The sequence below is a fragment of the Etheostoma cragini genome, chromosome 13 (genome assembly GCF_013103735.1).
Source record: "Etheostoma cragini isolate CJK2018 chromosome 13, CSU_Ecrag_1.0, whole genome shotgun sequence".
In the NCBI taxonomy this organism is placed as follows: domain Eukaryota; kingdom Metazoa; phylum Chordata; class Actinopteri; order Perciformes; family Percidae; genus Etheostoma; species Etheostoma cragini.
In genome coordinates this window covers 5884518-5906581 of record NC_048419.1, presented here as the reverse complement: position 1 = coordinate 5906581, position 22064 = coordinate 5884518, and the positions used below count along the sequence as shown (strand labels likewise).

Below are 22064 nucleotides of genomic sequence, written 5' to 3'. Positions count from 1 at the left end.
ATTGTTGCCTGGGTGCTTCATCAGTAATGTCGACGACGATGATAGCGGTGTGATGACATGGGGAATCTTTGCGGTAGCACGCCTTGGAAAGCAGTGGTAAAATGTACTTAAGCATACATTTGATGTATTTGTACTTTACTTGAGTTTTTTTATATGTGCCACTTCTACTCCTCAACTTTTTACTCCACTACATTCATCTGACTGCTTTAGTTACTTTACAAATTAAGATTTTTGCACACAAAAAAAGTGTAGTTCATTTATTATAATGGTAAAAATGTGAGGATTTGTCTGTACTTTTACTTTTGATACTTCGTGTACATTTTCCTGATGATACTTAAGTCATATTTTCAATGCAGGTCTTTTACTTGTCACAGTATTTTTACAGTCTGGTATTAATACTTTTACTTAAGTTAACAATGTGAATCTGTCTTCCACCAGTGATGGGAGGCTTGTCCTGGTAGAAGGGAAGTGAATACTGCAAGATAGAAAGGAAAACCTGCTGCAGTCTGCAAGAGAACTGCCACTTTGAGTAGATTGATTCTCCATCAATGACCCTGAACATGAAGCCAAAGAATCACAGGATTGGCTTCAGAACAGCAGCTGTTTGAGTCCGGAAGTGGCCAAGTCAGAACGCAGAGCTCAATCCATGGTGCTATGTCTTTTTATTCTTATCAGCAAATCCAATTAAAGACCGCTCCAGAGGACTCTCTTCTCTCCTGATAATACAAATGCTGAGCTGTTTTGGAATAAACCACATTGCCCATATATATCATAATGAAAGAACATATTCCCCGGTGCAACACTACGCTCTTTGTATTTCCCTAAAGGCAGTTCTATAGCACGGAGAAATAAGCAAAATCAAGCTAGATCTACACAAACTAAATTCACTGTTGTATCCTATTCTACCCCTAAAACAGGAATAAGACATGCTTTATTGATTGTGCAAGGGGAAATTACATTCGTACGATAAATACATTTAAGGGATTTATAAAACTACACTATACTGAGAAAGTATATACAGTATATTTCACACGTCCTTATGAAAACCAAATGCAGATCTCTTTATATGATTTTAGTTTGGGCGTACTCTAAATCTCGCCCATTTTATCAGAGTTCTCAGCTGCTTAGAGATCCAGTAGAGCCGGTGTCCCTCAGGATCCATGTTTGGGGCCTAATTGATTGCCAGTCTCTCTGAGCATTGATTCATTTAGATTGCCCATATACACAGGATCGTATCAGCTACTTGAATTAAAGATCAAGTCTTGAGCAGTCAATTTTTTTTTCTACTGTCCAGCACAAGTCAAAAGATTGGACACATTTTCTTAGAATGGGAAAGCTTGTGCGAGTAATACGCCCATTTATCAGTTTTGCCAAGTGATCCATCAAACCCTTTCATTATTCTCTAATTAATATTTAATTCACACATTTAACAAGAGCTTTATTTTATTTTCTGCAGCCAATGTAAACGTGGGTTTAATTAACGTGACAGAGGGCTGTATGAGTTTGCAGTGCAGGCTGTAGCACATCAGCATGTAGAAGAAATGCAGGGAGTGCATTCAAAGCCTAAGGAGTTCCCAAGGCAAAGAAAGCGTAATATTATTTTGGTTTATTTTAAGTCTTTGAACTCATTGCTTGTCTGAAGCATGTAAAAAGACTGATGCTTTGCATTCTAGCAGAAGTTATTCTATTTCAAGCTGCTCAGGGGCATTTTGTGGGAAGACTTCAAAGACTTCAGACCGGCTCCAGGATTACTGACCACAGTCACTTTAAAAAGCTTCCACTGCTTTTACCAGATTGTGTTGCATTGTAAACATATTCATGTGCTGTGTTGGATTGCAGTGCAATAAAGGAAGTGTTTTTTTATGATTCAGTTTATCATTGAGTGTTACCTGGATATTTAAAAGCAGCTATAATCCATATTTTTTTAAGTAACAGCGGATCAAAAGGCGAAAGATGTTGCTCTTAGTGACTGTTGTGGAAGTTTCTTGTTACAACGAGGGAGGAATTTTGTGTTGGAGAAGAGACCTTGTTGAAACAAAATAAAGACAGGCTGCAAACTGAATCAGAGGTTTAAGGTATTCGATGAAAAGGTTTGATTGTTTTCTGCAGAGAACAATCAAATGACAAGAACAGTCTTCACAATGAACAGAGTTGCAGAGTGACCAAAGCTCTGTGTGAATACAATGAGTAATACCCTTTATACCCTTTATATTCAGTGCCTCCAGAGGAAAACCAACCCTTGATTGGAAAACAGTTTAATCTTAAACATAATATTTAGTGGACCTCAGGCAGATAGTTGGAGCTCTTTTGTATTTTTGAATCTGCCCCTCCTTGCGTCAAGTTTCTTGACCGGCCATTCTATCTTAGCTGAAAAAGAACATCTCGTCTCATTGGACAGGCTATGGTCTCGACCTGGGACCTGCTATGATAAACACGGCTTTAGACAACTGTTTCCGTCAGACTTCACGTCATCAATCCTTCAAGGAGTCATAACATTTTTAGCAGTCTCCAAAACTGGAAGACTCACACTTCAGGATTTTAGGAGACACATATTTCAGAAGCACATTAGAGGATTTGCCTATAATGTAAAATCACTTAAGAAAATGAACAATTATTGAAAGGAAATCATTGTCTATGTAATTTTCCCATTAGATTCCTCACTTTTGATTACAAATGAATCACTACACATTTGAAAATTACTGAAAGGAGACATGCATGTTACACGTCCGAAAAAATATTATTTGTTTGGGATTTAAACCTCTTACTTTGAGCTACCACCACAAATATTCAAAAGTAGTGATGCAGTACCAGGCTGTAGATTTTTTTCTTCTGGTGTCAGAGGTTCGTCCTCCAGCACGTGACACACCGTCGAAGTCGGTCTTTTACACTGCCTCGTTTCTGGTGTGTATGTGTTGTGTGTTGCAACGCCGTCTGTCAGGTCACGGATTTCTGGGCTTCTGGCGGCCCTGGCTCGTCCTCTGTTTCTGGAACCCTCTTGCAGTGCAATGCGTGACCCACGTCCATCATGATATGCTCAAATGCCCGCTTTACAAAATATTTCTCCAAATGTTGGGAAGCCCTTTGTGCCATGTTTTTGTTGACAATATTAGTATTCCCCCTTTTGACACATGGTCTACTATGTGACGCCTATGTGTCAACTTAGCAAAATGTGTGAAGTGAAAAATTGGTAATGGTGTAAGCTAACATGTCATCCCGTTGGGAAAAGAATGGGCATAAAAAATGTAACAGTCATACAATTCAAGGGACATTTTTGTAACCCCTCTATGTTATTGCACATTGGACCAACGTAGTCAGGGTACGTTTTTACATGAGACTGGGTTAGGTAAAACAGCCCTGGATGGGTGCTGCGAGGGGCACGGGCACAACGGGACCACTGGTGTGAATAAAACACCTAAAAAACTCCTTAAAAAACCTGAATCGGTTAAATAAAAGCTGTTTAAAAGAAGGTCAAATGTAAAGAGCAGGGTAAAAGAACCAGTGGACATTACGGACAGCGGGAAAATAAAACTTTACATAAAAAATCTCCTCCGCTCATGCTCCGGCTCCTCTCCCGGAGACATTACCAGATAGAGTTATATAAATAAAGAAAATGCACGCTGTCACAATACAAAAGAAATTCTATTTAAATATATTAAAATAACATTTAAAAGTTCTAAAATGATGTCTGAATTACTTAACCCCAAGGTTAAAAAAAACACATACGAATTAGGGTTAGGGTTAGCCAGCCCTTTGGGTTGACACTGCTCACTTACTTAGACTAGATAAATATATTATCTATATATATTTCTTAGATGCAAGTGGAGACGAAGAGATACAGATACAGACCAGAGCTATGAGGAGATTCAATATAATTCAATTGTATTTATATAGTGCCAAATCACAACAACAGTTATCTCACAGCGCTTTTTATAAAAGAGCAGGTCTAGACCGTACTCTGTGATGTTATTTAGAGAAACCCAACAACAAACAACAAAAACAACAAGGAGAGTGAATATTGGGCATTCATTTATATTTATGCAACTCTCTATCCGTCTACTACATGTGTATATAAAACACTGTATGCTGTTTGTAAGCTTGCCATATCGACCTTAATTCAGTCTATTGTAGTTCATTAAAGATGCATAAGACAAACTAAAGTCTGCGACGTTTAAGCTTTAAATAATATTAGAAAGACTTTTGTAAGAAGATTAGTAAGACGTTTTATCAGCCACTCATGATATTTAAAAAGAAAAAGACTACAAGTCTACAACATATCTTTACATGTTCAAGTTTACAAATGGGGGTAATATGTTGATGTGTTTACGGCTTGTTTCTGCTGCCCCCAAGTGGCCAGGAAAAATCATTCAATTCAATTCAATTTTATTTATAGTATCAATTCATAACAAGAGTTATCTCAAGACACTATACAGATAGACCACACTCCAGAATTTACAAGGACCCAACAGTTCTAGTAGTCTCCTCCAGAGCAAGCAACAGTGCGACAGTGGCGAGGAAAAACTTGCAGGTTGTGAGTGGCATTAATAATAAGCTGGCAAGTCTCTTTAAGGCATCTTTTGGGATGGATGGACTGATAATAGGAATAGGAATTTTTTGTTATCCACGCTATAGGCTTTAATTGGACTGAAATTGTAACAGGGTGGTTTTGGAACAAGGCAGATATGTATTTTGCGGCTTCATGAACACGATTTAGAAATTATAGAAAGCACATATAGGTCTGTGTGCATAGTGAGTCTTTATTGCTGCTGGCAATAATCAAAGGCAATCTCAGGACTTTTCCTTTAAACAGTTTGGACACGTTTTCATTCGGAGCACATTGATGGATGCGGTCATTAAGGAGCTGCGGTAGATAAGAATACCAAATAATGATGTAAACAAGGCTGACAGGGATCTAATGGAGTCAGGGCTCCGGCCTGTAGATAGGCAACTATCACTTATTTTTTTAGTAAGTGAGGTGTCATTACAGTGCCATAATTTAACAACAGTATTCATTACAACAAACAACTCCATCCAGTAGCTGTGAGACTGTTACTGCTTCTGTTGGCAGGAAGTTACAGTTTTGAATCACCATCACATTTACTACCCAAACGGGCTCACTTACCTTCATTGAAACACATTTTCACATGAATCTACAAATTTATGCTATGTGCTTATTATTCAGTGCCCCCACTTCTTTGGTTGTCTTTTGTAGTTTGTTGTCTTTTGTCATGCTGTGTGTCTAATTGTCTTGCATATATGCCTTACAATACACACGCACAATACATTGCCCCTCTGGGACAATATCAATAAAGTTGAAGTTAAAGTCATCCAGTGGGTGTATAGAGAGTTGGATGCAGCCATTGATGAGCTTATTGGTTTTTTGAATAAAATCTGCAAACTGTTTCTAAACTCTAAACCTATACTGCCTCCCTGTATTGAAGAATATTGACAATCTGACAAAGTGAGCACTCAGCTGTGCTCTCTCTGTGCACACTAAGTTGCAGGGTTATCCATTACTAGATGCATGGTAAGTACCCCCTCTTTCTCCCTGTCTGTCACCCTGCTTCATTCTGGCTCTTATAATGCCTTATAAGCATTTATAGATTATAGCTGCTACTCTCAGACATGCTATTTTGGGTATCTTTTTTTTGAAAGAGGCATATTAAAACATAAAAAGGGAACTTTGTTATGGCAGTTTTGACTAGTGCATCACACTACTGTGTGAGGTAAGGTCTAAATCAGTCCCATTTGCATTGCTAATATTATAAGTCAGCATAACCTCACAGCATGATGCAGTGAGTTCCACCTGAAATAAAAACCAAAAGAAGAAATGTATTAAAAAAAGAATAGCTGATGGTTTTTGACACACACACACACACACACACGTATCAAATTTCTATTCCTTTTTATCTGTGCTGACTTCAGTCAATCCTGATCATATAACAAACGAAATCTCCACACTGCATTGCTTGTGTAACTATGTATTTAGTGATGAATTACTGTTGTTAACAAGTCATCAATGCTACCCTGCAATTCTCTGTCCCTGATACAAATCCTTGGGCAGCCTAAGAAAGTAAAAACATCTCCATAGCAACCTTTATCAATCAACCAACCAATCTTTTGTTTTGCCATTTCCCTCGATATCATTGTATCATGTTAATCTAACATGCATGAAGGTAGAAAAGAAGACTTGCCCAGAGAAATTATTTACAGCTGAGGAACTCATTTTAAAGGTACAACCCCTTGCTTTTACTTACAGAAACTTATCAGTAGCAGGCAATATTTTACCATTTAAGCCTGCCTGGTCCACCTGCAGCACTTTGCATTTTGTGTTCTGACAGGCTGTGGCTTATGCCAGCAGGAGGCAGTCATGCCATCCCGGCTCCCTGCACAGAGCCAATTTCATGATTGAAGTCTGCTTTGGGAGGTTAATTTGCTAGATATTCCTTATGTAATGACAAAACTGCTTAGTAGAGGGCCCTGAAAGCCAGCAGGACTTGACAAGCCACCCTATACAGTATATGGCTTATCAATACTCATTACCACAGCTCTATTCATTAATTTTATTAGCTCTATTAACTCTTTCAGCTACTGGCAGCCTAGTGCTGAAGTACTTAAGAGCCAAGAGAGCAGGGTTTTTTTTGTGCTAAAAGCATGATCAAATTACTATACTATAATATTAATGACATAAAAAAGCAAAAGAAAGAAGCCCTTACTGATTTAATCTCACAGAAAACCCACCCAGCTACCTGCAGTAATATCAAACGTTAGTCTCTCGGAAGAGTTAAAAAAATGTAGGCAGATCTTTCAGTAGTTGGTGGAGACCAGAACCGAGCTAAAAGAGAGACATTGCATTCACATGAATGGGTTTGTAAGATATCGTACAGTAACTAATGCACGACAATCATCCTACAAAATAGGCCACTTAATGACATAAAAAAGACACCTCACAGAAAACCTGACCAGCCACCTGAAGTAACATCAATAACAAACAATGTTAGTCTCTAAGAAGAGATAAAATATGAGAGGATCTTTCAGGTTCATGCCATTTATCCCATGTAAAAGACACTTACTGGCACTAATGTGATTTCCAACATAGAAACACAAACAGAGCAGGTAATCACATTTAGTGTTGGGTTTTAGACTTGAAGGGTTCTTACTGCAGGCTGTACGAGTACAGCGTCACTCCCCGTCAAGGTAAACAACCTCAGCATTTCAGATCTCCTCTGTGTGTGCATCACGCCCATGATTTGTTCAGACACAGATATGCAAAACATTGCACATGCCTGCAGAACTGTACACTGTATGATGGTAAGTCCATGTATCCATTTCCAAGGAAAAAAGAAAATTCCTGCAAACACTTTTATGTCCTCCGCATTGGTTTATTGGTCAACGTTCCATCCATCCATTTTCTGCCACTTGTCAAACTCCGGGATGCTGTCTAGCAGTTAAAGTGGCCAAGATACCCTTTTGTACTATAGTATTATTATTGTATTGTATCTTAAAGCTGTAATATCCATCCATCCACCCATGCTATAATCAATCTTTATATATCAACAATAAATGGAATACTTACGTGGGTGGCTCAAAATAACAAACCCACAGAGAGTCATCTGCTAAAAATTCAAACTCCAAATATACTGTATACTATAGTTGCTCTGTATTTGTTTAAAGTAATCATTGCTAACAAGTGAAACATATCTACTTGAAACCAATGGAAAACCTATTTTAAAAATATTTACAATAATCTATATCATATTGAAAAAGTCCATTGAGCTGTTTCTGATGTCTTTGTCATCCTTACACAACTAGAGAACTGCTCGTGAATGAAGTAATATTGAAATAACAGTGATTCCCATTTCACTGGAAATCTTTAGGATCCATTCAAGGAACTCTTGGACCACCAAGAAAAGATGTTTCCATGTCCCTCGGTCAGCTTTGGGCAAATGGACATTTTGTGAATCTTCTTAGTCCAGGAACTACAGGAACTCTACTTATATAGGCGGAAACATTCATTCACAAATGTATACCCAAGAGGCAGACCCTTCAAATATCCCCTCAGACTCGCTGTGGCTATTTGAGAAAGGCCACATTAAATTCAATGAGAAATTAAATGAAATACCTAATTAGCTTGGCCTGATAATGTGAAACTCGGCCATTACACAAGGAACATCATGTTATCACATAATTGATCCACAGTAAGAGGTGCCATTTCTGGCTTGTATCTGATCCTAAAGCTCAGCTAGGGTGAGTTTGCACCCTGCTATTGCATCTTTGCCAACAAGTCCAGCTTCATTTGTTTCCTCGCCAAGTCAAAGTCAACTAAGTTCAGCTGGCTCAGCAGCGAGCGCAGAAACCATGCTGACTGGTCAGACTGAATCTGACCTACTGATGGCATTAAAGAGTTGAGTATAGAATGCATTTGCATGATAGAGATGCTTGCAGTGTTCAACACACAAAATGGATGGAAAGGCCATTTCCATTCAAATCAATGTAGCAGAAGTCAGAGAGGCAGCCATTTTATGTGTGCTACTGCCATGGCGTAACGTATAAACTTCCGTAATAGTTGACTTAATAGCTGAGAGGTTAAGCAGTAACAGAAAAACGAGAAATAGGGCAATAACATTACAAGGACGAGAAGGAGCCGCAAAGTGGGGCAAATTATCTTCATGCTTCATTGTTTTCTGTAAAAAATGTGGTGAGGGGATACGGTGGAGTTAGCAAGTTCACACTTGGCTAGCTAACCAGCGTTTTGTTGTGTACCAATGAAATGACCACGGCAAACTCTTCAGTGGCATTTCTATTAATTTTATTTCTATGGTTCTACAGCAGTTATTTCCAACCTTTTGGGCTTGTGACTCCTTAAATTGAAAAACCGTCTTAATTTGACCCTGCATCACCGACTGCAGATGCAGTTTTGCTTATGTTATTTGAATATTGTTAAGTCTACGAATAAAGAATAAAATCTGAGGATTTAACTCTCATCAATACTTTATTCCGTACAGAGAATACTGTCTTTATTTTTCATAGATTCCAAGATATAACTTCCATTGTAAATTTAATGAATTACCTCTAATACGTAAATTGTTATTCAGTACATAGCTTAGTTTGTTTATTGAGGTAAGAACGTCCCAAAGTAATTAACAAAGTAAGCACTCATGCCTCCACAATTCAAATAAGACCTTCCACTGGATTTCTACTCATTAAATAAGTGTTTGTTGTTTGTCTTTAGTTCAGAGCTTAACTTGACTCTCCTTCAGATGAGAACATTGCTTACTGCACCTTCAAGGTGATAGTAGGCAGAGCTTGTCATTATCTTACAGTAATGTGGTCATTCAGGTCTGAGACCATGACAACACACAAATGTCAGGCTTTGTCCTTTATTTGTCAGTGGGGTCATTAGGTCCTGCTTGAAATGTAAGGAAGCAAAGGACAAAAATTGGAAATCCCCAAAATTGACTTCAGATTTATGTTTTTCTCCCTGTAAAATGCATCATCCATGCCTTCATTCCCATTATACCCAGATGGTATAACTACGGATATCCATGAGAGAGAAAATACACGCTCCTTAGGTGACAAGTCCATAGGTTTGAACGAAGCTGATTTGGAGAATGCTGCTGGGTTCAGTGCGAGATGATGACAAGGAAATACCATACATTATAGTTCCATTCAGACAGTTTATGGGTGACACAAATGTGCTAAAGGGTCAACTTCAATGGCCTTTTTCCAACATATGTGCGCAGACGTACTGTGCAAAAAGAATAAATTACAAACAAAACATTGCTGACGGGCTATCAATTTATACATGTAAAAAAATACTCTTCATGATGACTTTTTGAAACACTTGCATGCACAGTATATCACTGTATGTTAAAGGGTTTATTGGTTAATTCATTGTTTTATCACATACTAAAAAATTGTCTTCAAGGAGGATTACATTTTAGGAAATTTACAGATGTGGGAGAACAAAGGAGGTTTAAAATGGTCCCATTTGAATATTTAATTGGAATTACCAGCGCCAATAAAAAAAATGTATGGCTTAGTATAAGCTGCCACAGCCATTGAACAAAAATATAGCCTCTGTCCTGTTAATCAAATATAAGAACAACCAGAACAAGTTGTGCTGGTACAGCTTCAGTCCCTGTTTAAAGCTTAATTGTGCTCACTTTCTCTGTGATGACATCGCAAGTATATTCTGTTGCACTGAGGACGATTTTGCCATCTGACTGTCTAATATATTTCTTATGATTTCTAAAGTTTATGTTCTGAAAATACAACTTTATAGAGGCAGTGAAGTAAAAGCATGTCTCCTCTGCCAACATCCCGGACGCTACTGCAGTACGTCAGTCTTTGGTCTGGACAGAGTCAGTCCTGCCTCCCACCTTTCTCCAGTGTTTAGAAGGCTTCAAGGTGCTGTGCAAGTTCATTCCAAAACTCCAAAACTGCTGCAGTCTTTGTGGTCCTCCGTCTGTCCTTACACAATGGTGACATGTCTGTGTTTCCTGAAACCTGATTGGTCCACAGTGTTATTGGAGCCATTTGCTGTCTGGCGACTGTACACAGGCACCTAAAAAATCAAAAGCGAAACACATTTGACGTTATTAGCGTGTCTAATTTAGCTTTGATTTGCAGTTAAAACAGTGTAGACTCATATTTTACCAGCCTTGCTGTTTCTAATCAAAGATTATGTAACTGTGCCTATTGCTCCACTGAAAAGGCAATCATCTCATGATTGCTGTAATTGTGGATTTGAAAAATAGACTATATTTGTTTATGAGGTAACTCATTCATTACTGAAATGAGTTGAGTGATCAAGCAATGAATTATCCATGCCTCATAAATGCTACTTCAAATGATGAGCATCTTTATATTTAAAGAAAATAAATGCCCATGGCTGGTAATGTCTTTATTTCTGAATACCAACTGTGTGTCAAGCCCTCTCTCAAAACTCCATTTACTGAGAGTTACGATTGGAGTATACCAGTCTGGGTGCGGCGTGGGAACGTGCAGGCATTTATAGTGCATGGTATATGATCAATGGTATGTAAACAGTGACATGATGAAGTGTCCTTTTCAAATGACAAACCAAAGCTTGTTAAGTCTCGTGGCTCTAGGGACGGCACGACAAGTTTTCCAACCATCCGACTGTATCTCTTGTTTATTTCCATTCCCTCTGATACGACCCACGGGAGCATTTCCCGTCCTCGTATATCAACCAGAGAACATAACGTTTGCTATTTTAAACACGTTAACATTGTGAAAACGTTACAGTTCGGTTATAGTAAGACCCATTGACTACTTGGTTAGGTTTCAGTTGAAGATATTGGTTTTGATTTAAATTAGATCCACTCCAGGTCACACATATGACATATTCTGACACAAAATATGAAGTAGGGCAAATTATCTATTTTCAAATGGAATACGAACCCCGGTCTCCTATGTGAAAGCTCTTACACTTTTTCAACTCACTTCCTGCTTTGCTCCCGTAAATTTGAGTCATCTACTTGAGCATCTTTGGGTGGAGCACATTCTCAGATTGCATCGTTGGTCTGTATTAGGTCCACCAAGTTGAGAACAATTGGATGGATTGCCAGTAAATTTGATACAGACATGCTTGGTCTCTGGAAAAGGAATTGTAGCAATCCTCTGACGTATCCCAACATCTCATAAGTCTACTGTCACAAAAGTCACAATGTCGCACCTGTGTCCTTGTCTCAAGCCTTTTCTTACTTCCCCGGGCCTTGGTGCCATTCTCCATCCATCCACTTGATAACCTCAGACTCTCCCACCTGCCCAGTCAACTCTCACTGTTTCCTACTCACTGCTGGCCAGATTGTTGATGTTCCTTCGTTCCTTGCTTTCCAGCCATCTGTATCTGAACCTGTTCCTGAACCCCTATCTGTAACAGCACACCTGCCTGTTAGCTTATGTATTTCAGCCAGATCTCCAGTTCTGCGTATGTATATTCACTTCTTTAATCAACCATTGACCGGTTCCGGTCTGTCTTGATTCTATGCGTTTGGGTCCATTCCCTGTTTCCTCATACTGACTTGACTGACTGAATTTGGTGGGTGTGTTTCCCAAATTATGAACAATTTTGGGGATCCCGAGGTTCCATCTAGGACAATTATCATGAAAGTTTTAATTTGCTTAATACTTTGGTTTTCTGACCAAATATCTTCAAGACTATAATGGCATTCCCATGAGCCTCAGCTGTACTTTGTGTACAGTGCTAATAAGTAAATGTTAGCAATGCCAGCAATAGTTATTAAAACTAAGATAGTGAACATGGAAATTACCTGCTAAAGATTGGCAAGTTAGCACCCTCATTGTGAGCATTTTGTGTTAGCACGTTGACTTTAGCATTTATGTTACTTATGACAAGGACATTCCAAATGATACCAATTTAGAGACAGTATGAAACTTACTCGGGTGGAGAAGGGGATTAAATCTTTTAAAATTTCAAGACATTCCCTAGCATATATAATATTTCACCTAGATTCTATTTTTGACTTTGGACACACTGCACCTTCTTCTATCTATCTCAAAATGTTATACTGAGTTCTTATTCCATTTTTGATAACTAAAAAGGCAAATCATAAAGATTTTAAGACGGTGTAAACTCATTCAAACCTAATTACAGTCATAGTATAATTCCCCCACCAATGTCCAAATTGGTGGACATTGGCAAGCCTAACAAGAGACTGATCTGTAGTTATATTGTAGGCTAACTTCTTTTAAGATGCGTAAGGAGGGGACTTTTAGTAAGGATCAAATGTTGTGTGATGGGAAAAATAAATCTCTGAAAAAGACACAGGATTGTTGTCCCCTGTATGGTAAATCCCACCTTTATGATCTGTTGAGCACACTAGAACCTTGATATGCATCTATTTGATTCCTGTTTGTGGTTTTCAAATATAAAAAAAATACTTTTCTCTGTTCTTTGTAAAAAAAAAAGTCATACATGCCTTCCCCTAGCAAAAAACATAATGCTTTCTGATGTCCCCTTCTCCCTAATAATTTGTGTACAATCCCTAAGCCAAGCCCGGAAGAGGACACTTCTCAGATCTTTGCTTGTTGTTTCCGTCCGACCAATGCTGTGTCCACTAAACATAATGTCTGTAACGGGAGTGGGCGCATGCTTATTGTGTACAACTGAACAACATCACAGCCCTACCACATAAATATTGGAGCCGATTGCCTGGCCAAAACCACTGCCAGTGTGTTCACTGGGAGCGACACCTGAGGAGAGAGAGAGAGAGAGAGAGAGAGAGAGAGAGAGAGAGAGAGAGAGAGAGAGAGAGAGAGAGGTGGTTTGAATTTATGTATCGTGTAGTATTATTTCAGTAGACAATGGCTTGGATCAGAATGGCAGCAAATGGTGACATAGTGCTAAATTATCAACTATTTAAATTTAAAGATTGTGTGTGTTTGAGTAAATGCACTTAGTAGTCTTACTTTTTTCACCCTCCGACACATATCCTGGGTTCTCATAAACCCCCTGTCCTGCTGCCAGGCTCTGCGTCCTCACTCTTTTGCTACACACAAACATATAAGACAACAGAGGATTTGACTGGATGAACCGTACAAACACGCAGAAGCTGGTGCTGTTATGTAGAGGTTGAATTAAGTAGAAGTGGCAACATATTTATCATGTTTTGTGGCTTCTTACCTTATTTCATCTCTGTAGTTGGTTTCTGGAGAGGATTGTAAGACAATTTAGTGTGATTTACTGTACGTAACTATTTGCTGAGGATCATATGTAAGTGGTTTGATTTCATTTGGGATTTTGGACATATTGAACGGTGCAAGTTGCGTTGGACTGAATATAATTAGGGCCTTACGTTTTTCTTTCCTGCGTTTGTAGCAGAAGATGATTCCAATGATGAGTAGAGCCAGCAGAGCACAACCTCCAAAGGACAGGACCACAGCTATTAGCACGGTCCAGTCAGGAGGCTTGGGAACTGTTGCAAAAGGGACAACCAGCACTTAAAGACTTAAGAGCTTATTACTGTCAAATAAACTCTCAAATTAAAAAGGCTGAACACAACCAAAAAGAAAAAAGAAGCACAATATCCACTGTGAAGTTAGGAAAGCCCAGCTGCATGTAACTACACTGAAAACACAGAATCCACTGAATTGTGTTGGACATTTCGATTGATGTTTTCTCTAACACATTTTGGTCAGATGTGAAAATACTGAGGAGGAAGAGGATCATTACATCATCATTACAGCCCGACTAGAGGATGTCAATGAGAGATTAAGTTTGGCATATCTCACATGGGCCATACTGAGGTTTGCAGTTTTATAGTCACAGACACTGACTGCTGCTTATCCAAAGCCTCTCTCATTCTCCATAACCCCTTATCATTTACATACCGTATGGTACCATCCAGAAGCACATTCCTCATCCACATCATGATTGGCTTTCTCTTTCCCCTCTAAGTCAAGCTGCTTCTCAATCGCCCTTGCTATCTGGTCCTGGTTGAAACGGTACACTCAGGGTTTGTTCCGCTAATGTGATTTCTTTACAGTATGTGTTAAATGGGTTTTTTATTCAATTAAAAGCTGGTTTTATCGGATTAGTCTTCACTTACACAGGTTATTATGTTCAGGCGTGGGGAGGGTCTATTTGTGGATTCTCGGTCGTCTCTGAGACATGGACATATAAATGTAAATGAATGCAGCAAGAAATCACATCATCTGAGATCAGGCCATATACTGTAAAAATAATGGGATGGAGCTTCTGGGCCTTAAAATTAAAGCCAACGCTGAATGCATGCTATCTAGCAGGAGGTGACTCCATGGTTGCAACAATAAGTCAGTTTCTATAGAATTCTTTGGGAAATGACCCTACTTCTCACTTGATTTATTACCTCAGTAAACATTTTCATAATTACTTGTATGTGTTGTCTCAATCACTACTTTTTAGTCTTCTTCAATACAGCATGTTGTTTGTTTATTAAATTATGGTCCCATTTATTTTAAAACCATTTGCAAGCATAAACACAGGTTTAGCCACGTCATCCTCCCCATCTCCACTTGCTCGTCCAAAAGTTGTCACATCCGCCAATTACCAAACTCATGGCTTCAAAACGACAGTCCACAGATCAATTGGTGTTGTCACAGGAGTAGAGTTGTAATCAGTAAACGTAACACATTTGTTTCTGCCACAGTCATGTCACTGATGGTCCCACTTTGCAAAACAGTAATACAACCTTATTTATTGATATTGATTGATTTAATTTGTCGGCTAACCCACAAATTAATCAGTAACATTAACTGTATAGACAGACAACTAATCTGTCTGTCTGCCTCAGTCTCCCGGCGCTGCAAGGCTTCAGTTGGTATGAGAGCAGACAATAGCCCCGGCCCGCGGACGCATCCACAGTCAGCCCCCTGCCAGCTAGCAGCCGTCCACTATCATTACAGCCCAGGCCGGGGGACACATCCACAGCCATCCGCAAGCCTGCTAGCAACCATTCACTGTGATTACAGCCCAGGCCAGGGGACACATCCACAGTCAGCACCCAACCAGCTTGCAGCAATCCACTATCAATACAGCCTTGGCCCGGACACACAGCCACAGTCAGCCCCCAGCAAGCTAGCAACCATCCACTTTCATTACAGACCCGGGGAGACATCAACAGTCATCCCCCAGCCAGCTATCAACCATCCACTATCATTACAGCCCTGGGGACACATCCACAGTCAGCCCCCAGCCAGCTAGCAGCCATCCACTATCATTACAGCCCCGGTCAGGGGACACATCCACAGTCAGCCCCCAGCTAGCAACCATCCACTACCATTACAGCCCCGGTCAGGGGACACATCCACAGTCAGCCCCCAGCTAGCAACCATCCACTATCATTACAGCCCCGGTCCGGGGACACATCCACAGTCAGCCACCAGCCAGCTAGCAGCCAGTCCGGTCAGCACTTAATGCCGGTGCTAAGGATGCTAACGGCAGTTTACTGAACTGTCAGGAAACAGACCCAGGCACCCGATTCAGAATAGTTCCCATTCGTAACATTACACCTCCGTTAGCGTTACCGGTGTCTGCAATGTTCTAACATGGAAGAGCCAGACACATTGAGAAATATCAAAGTTATGGAAGATCTTCTTACCAACCACCAAGAACACCGAGCTGGATTGAGGGTTTGTTAGTGCCTGCACAGTCGCCCGACACTCCACTGTCGTGTTCCTTTCTGCCTGAAACTTCAGGACACTGGTGGAGTTGAAGGTATCCCCATCAGCCATACTGGAGGTGTTGTAAAGGCTGTTGTCTACAGCTTGACCGTTCCAGGTCCAGGTGACAGTTGGTGTGGGGTACCAGGCAGATGTTACACACCGGAACTCCACCTTCTGGTCTTGTATCGCTGTCACGTTTTCTCCTGTGATGTTGACCGTACCACGCTCTGAGAAATGAAAACAGGAAGTCAGCATGTTTTTGGCATTCAGTCATTGAGTGATGAGAACATAGTCAAGTGTCATTTATTGTCATTTTATAACACCAGGTTGCAAAACGCAATGCGATTTGTAGTCCCTTCATCCTATACAGGAAAAAAAGAAGAAAAAAACATTTTTTATGGTGGATTATGGAGGATGAAGTAGTTCAGCCTAAGGAAAGAAGCTGCTCTGTAGTCTGCTGGTGAGACAGCGGATACTTCTGTATCTCATGCCAGACAGCAGCAGGCTAAACAGGCTGTTCCTGGGATGGGTATTATCTTTTAATATCTTTCATGCTCTGCACAGGCCCCTCTTCTCACTGACAGTCTCACTCTGGCGGTGTTGTAAGCACTGCCTTGTCACCTGACCGAAAGAAAGGGTTTTTTGGCTCTAGAGGTTCTTTTGTGTATGCATGGCTTCTATACCCCTTGTACATGTCACATTGCAGTGGATTCGGATCTCCAAAGACTAACATATCAACCTATTATGTGCCATGTTAATTAAAGTTATTATACTCTTAAATGAAGTCTCTCTTGATTCAAATTCCAGTTCTTTGATACAGTATGTAATAGTTGTAATAGGCTGTCCTCACTGACTCTCCAATTGGACTTCCCTCTTAATAGAAGCAAAGTAACAATAGCTACCATTTTAATCATTCAATAAAAATACAATGTCAGTAAAATGGAATGCGATTCATTGTATTTCTCCCTGAAATGAAAGTTGTTATCCTCTGTGTCTGCATGTGTGTGTGTGTGTGTGTGTGTGTGTGTGTGTGTGTGTGTGTGTGTAAAAGTTGTACTATTTTCCCCCTGATCTCTGGCTTCTAAGCTGTTTTGGTCATTTTGTCAATCAGATGTTCTTTTGGAGCTCGCTGCTGCCCTCCACAGTACATCACAGTCACTACGCCTCCCTCACAACTGTACTGACAGCATTTTATAGAGTCAATGTAGGAATCAAAAATAAGATTCAGAACATAAGATGGTGTATATACATAAATTTAATTTTTGTGATTTACGATAAAATACTATTAAAATACTATCCTGCATTCTGATGTTAAAATGGTATAAAATCGTGAGTTGGGTGTACTATGCTACAGCAACAATCTCTAAAAAACAACCTCTAAATCACATGTGCAAGTGAAGCTGAATTATTGCACGGGGAATTAGCTCTTGAACCGCAGTACTCAGAGTCAGCTGCCGGGGGGGCGTCGGGGGGGTCAGAGGACAGCCACAAAGCAGCATGGGTCTCTGACAATCCCAAACACTACCTTGTCCCAAGTCATTAAATATGAAAGATGTTCAATTAGCTACATAAAGAGAAGGCATAAAATAAGGCATAGTACTTACTAATCATAGTTTAAGTCTCTGTATTGTATATGTTGTTCCAGCTTTTTCCATTTCCTCTTTCACTCTCTTCCCCACACAATCCCAATCATTATTTTATTCAGCTTCACTCTGCAGTGCTACTGTGTGTTTCTATACCACTATGACCGCTGTGTTTGGTTTCCCTCGTCATTGTTAAATGGTGTTATTTGTTGGCATGTTTGTTCAGTCTTGTTCAATTTCACCCAATAAAAAGAATGTAAAAAGATGCTAGATCTTCAACCTTCATTTCTCCACGAGAGACCATTGAAGGGTGACTCTCATCCTCAATGTCATCGAGTCAGATTACAAAGACAAACACAGAACAACACAGAAAGTTTAGAAATATAGAATGACAGAAATAAAACAGAATTGGTAAATGATTTGATGAATCAATTAGGATAATAGGGATGCAAAAGAAGATACAATGGCGTTCCGATCAGAGCCTCATGGTTGAAGAGAAACCAGTGAGTATCACGTCTTTCTTGGAGACCAAACAATACTTTCATATGAAATACGTTGATGTGTTCCATAGGCATGGCCGGTTATGAATCTGAAGGCGGAGTGATAGACTGAATCCCGAGATTTAAGAGTTGAAGATAATGCATGTCTATAAATCACATCAGCTAGATGTTAATGAGCCTACCTTGTACCTCCAGCTGTGCTGTCTTTGACTTCTCCCCCAGCACGCTGCAGATGACTGGCCCGGACTCATTGCGGCTGACGTTATGGATGGTGAACTCCACACAGCTGGCGTCACCACCGGAGCAGAATCTGGCAGAGAACTGCACTTTGGTTGAAGTTACATTACCGCTTTCAGAGATGGCAAGAACGAACATTTCTTGGAATTCAAATGTCATGAACCCCCAGTTTCCTTGCACAGTGGCATTAAAGTGTGCGTCGGAGCCTTGGAGCACGGCGGCATTCAACGGCTGCAGCTGGAACACCCCGGACACTGCTGAATGGACAACATACAAAGTGTCATTTATGATTTAGAGTTTTTCAAAGAAGAAAGAGAAAGTCTTTGGATCTCTCAGGCCTCTTAAGTTGAGTCTTGTCATCTTGTGTGAACTGTATAAAGACTGGACTTGGGTTTAACCCAAAGAGGTCTAAGGCAGTTTTCACATATCTTCTGAAATTAAATTTACCCTTTAAAGGAACTTGCATATAACTGATCCCCATGTGTTTCATATCAAAATGTTCAGAACAAACTTTCTGTATAGTGACACATTTTTTCAAGAGCAATTTGTAAAGAAATAATTTGGAGTTAAAGCAGAAATCTCAAACATAAAAAACAACTTTGACCTATGATGTGTTGTACAAATGAAGCTCAGCGCATATTCCTTCAGGAAGACTTCTAAATATACTTCAATCGCCACCATCTCATCTTAACAGGCACTTTTCAGTAAACCAATCAGAACTGGCCAAGAACTTCAGGATCCAATCACAGCACGACATCCTGATTTAAACGTCTTCTCTCTAGTACAAATACAAATATCTGAAATTCAATTTTCTAATATTTGCTTTTTGAGTGGGAGTTTTGTCAGATATCATTTAGATGCGTTGGAGCGTCTTGTCCTCAGAGGGTTAAATGTACATTTTGCTCTACAGAAAACTGTCCTGTGTGCTGTGATGACTGAATATTGTCATCCGTTACTGTTTAACCTGATTTTTAGCTTCATGCAATGCCTATGTGCACTACTGGACAGGTTCATGTTCAGATAGTTTGAGGGTAGGCCTGCACAATTCGGGGAAAAATATGGATCATGATTTTTTTTGGTCTTAGAATTGATATCTCTAATCTCTGCCACAATTTTTTTCTAACAAAGTGTAATGTTTATTACACATGAACCATGACAAAACAAAACAAATTGGCAGTACCACACATAGATTTTTTGGCACCTATAGCAGATTGGGCATCATCACAAGCCTGTAAATGCAAAGGCTTCAATAAATAAAGAAAATAAAGTACATACTTTATGTAAACATAGTGACACATAAGACATTAAAGTAAATACAGCCCTGATACAGGCTCTGTCTGAACTCCTTGAACATGTCTTTACATAATTAAAACATGTCAATCAACATGCTGCAGCTACAGCTTCAGTCTCTACAGAATTGGAGTTTATCACTTGCCAATTAAAGCAGAGTATCACAAACAGAACATTTCTTAGGACACTCTTTACCTGCGAGCCTTTCATGTCTTCGGCTGTCCTATCAAAATAAAGTGCCCCCCAAAAAAGTTTTTGTAAATGAAAATCGCCGACAGGGTGAATCAATATCGCAATTTTCTTTTTAATGGTTAATCGTGCAGGCCTATTTGAGGGCTACAATATGTAAATACACACAGGTTTGTTGCACAGTATTACATTATATTAGCTCTCACAATACATACGTTTATTTTATTTCAACTCATAAATATTAGTGACTCCTTATTTTTTATGATTATATAATGCTAAGTTGATGTAATTATGTGTTTGCTTGATGGTGTGATTTTTTAGTTTTCTTTTTATTGTTGGCCACAAAATATCAGCAATTTAAATATAAATGTTAGGCTCAATGATACAATTACTGGACTTAATTGCCTGAGGGAGAAACAAATTAAGATTTATTTATTTATTGACGGTAAAAAAATATGTGTATGCAGTGTAAGTTGGACTTTGATAGGCTCCAGGTTTCTGATTGATGGGCAGGCAGCACATTGCAGGTGTTCACATCACTGCAAAAGTTAAACATTAATTGTAGTGAATCATGCTAAGGAATGCAAAATGAGAAACTACAACTAATTAAAAATTAAAAATAAGTTTCTATAAACTTTGATTGAGGACATAGGGGAGGCCGGTATGTTTACTCTTTGTTCAAATCAGACATGTTGGAATTTTGCTCATGGTAATTACAAGCAACATTGGCGGGGTTATGTTGGTTTTTGACAAGACTGAAACTCAAACACAGCATTACCCTGGACTTATCCTTCCAGTTGGAGCATTTTTCCTTGGATGAGTTTCTTTCTGTTACATGTGTCTGAAAAGAGCTGTTTACATCTTCATGGGAAGGATTTTTGCAATAGTGTGGTTTGGTTCAGTTTTTTTCTTCTTACGGTACTTCACCATGAGTACCGTAGGCTAATGATTAATAACTATTAAAGGGGTGGTTCGAAATTTTAGGCATAGCACCTCATTTCCAAGTTAGCCAGTGTGTAATTTATCATTGGAGACCGTTTTCACCTCCTCTCATCCAGTCCTGCAGAGTTCGCTGGTGCTAGGCTAGCGCAAGTCAACAGTATCTGCTAGCCTGCCATTAAAAACAGTCTTACCCACTCCACAGTACACCAAAGTCCAAAACATTATAACGCCAGACTATCAATGTACATGTCTGTTGATATAATTATGTTAGAAATAAAACTACTCTTGTATCTCATTGCAATAGTTATACTTTGTTCCCTGTAGTTGGTAGCACAGGCTACAGCAGCAGCGGAGTGATATTACCTAGGCAACCGAGATATCCGGTTTACATGACAATCACGCAAGTTTACTTACCTGCCATTTCTTCACTGGCACAGACGCTCTCTCTCTCTTTCTGCCCTTTGAGCATCCATCTGTCTTTGTTCTTTGTCATGCAGGTACGGGTCATTAAATAACACACATTCCTCGTCTTTATCGTCTTCAAAGTCTGAAACACTGGCACGGCTTTTAAACGTGACCACAGTACTACATGTTGTTGATTCCTTTGTGCCATGAGTGACAGCGGCAGGTAAATAAACCCGCGTGATTGTCATGTAAACCGGATATCTCGGTTGCCTAGGTAATATAACTCCGCTGCTCATGTAGCCTATGCTACCAACTACTGGGAACAAAGTATACTAAGTAACTATTGCAAAGTTCACATGACTATTAGCTGACAAAAAATGTTGGAAGCGAATGTTCAGGACAGAGTGAAAATTTTCAAGTCAGCTAACATCTAAAATAGTCACACTTGCAGTTGTTGGTTCACTTACATGATGTATCTAGGGTATTTAGGCAAAGCTCTCTAAAACTGCTCTTATTAAGGCTCTGCACAGGAGTAAAATGTACTCATTGTATTATCATAAACACTAAGTTGGAAATAAGTCATACTGTACTTCAGTTCATATTTGGACACCAAATTGAATAAATTGCAAAAACAAAGAAACATACTACCTTTCTTTATACACTCACCGGCCACTTTATTAGGTACACCTGTCCAACTGCTCGTTAACACTTAATTTCTAAGCAGCCAATC

The 22064-nt window shown here is 39.5% G+C and overlaps 1 protein-coding gene across 1 annotated transcript in view; it reads right to left on the bottom strand.

Annotated features, from left to right (window-relative positions):
• Positions 1-10228: 10228 nt before the first annotated feature.
• Positions 10229-22064, bottom strand: part of igsf5a (immunoglobulin superfamily, member 5a) — a 12125-nt gene continuing 289 nt past the window's right edge. Inside the window, exons 2-8 of the mRNA XM_034890757.1 lie at positions 18454-18765; positions 16125-16415; positions 13842-13961; positions 13670-13694; positions 13456-13535; positions 13175-13239; positions 10229-10564 (exon numbers count right to left, since the gene is read on the bottom strand). Of these exons, the coding sequence (XP_034746648.1) occupies positions 10472-10564; positions 13175-13239; positions 13456-13535; positions 13670-13694; positions 13842-13961; positions 16125-16415; positions 18454-18765 (986 nt within the window). The 3' untranslated portion in view covers positions 10229-10471. The remainder of the gene's footprint in view (positions 10565-13174; positions 13240-13455; positions 13536-13669; positions 13695-13841; positions 13962-16124; positions 16416-18453; positions 18766-22064) is intronic.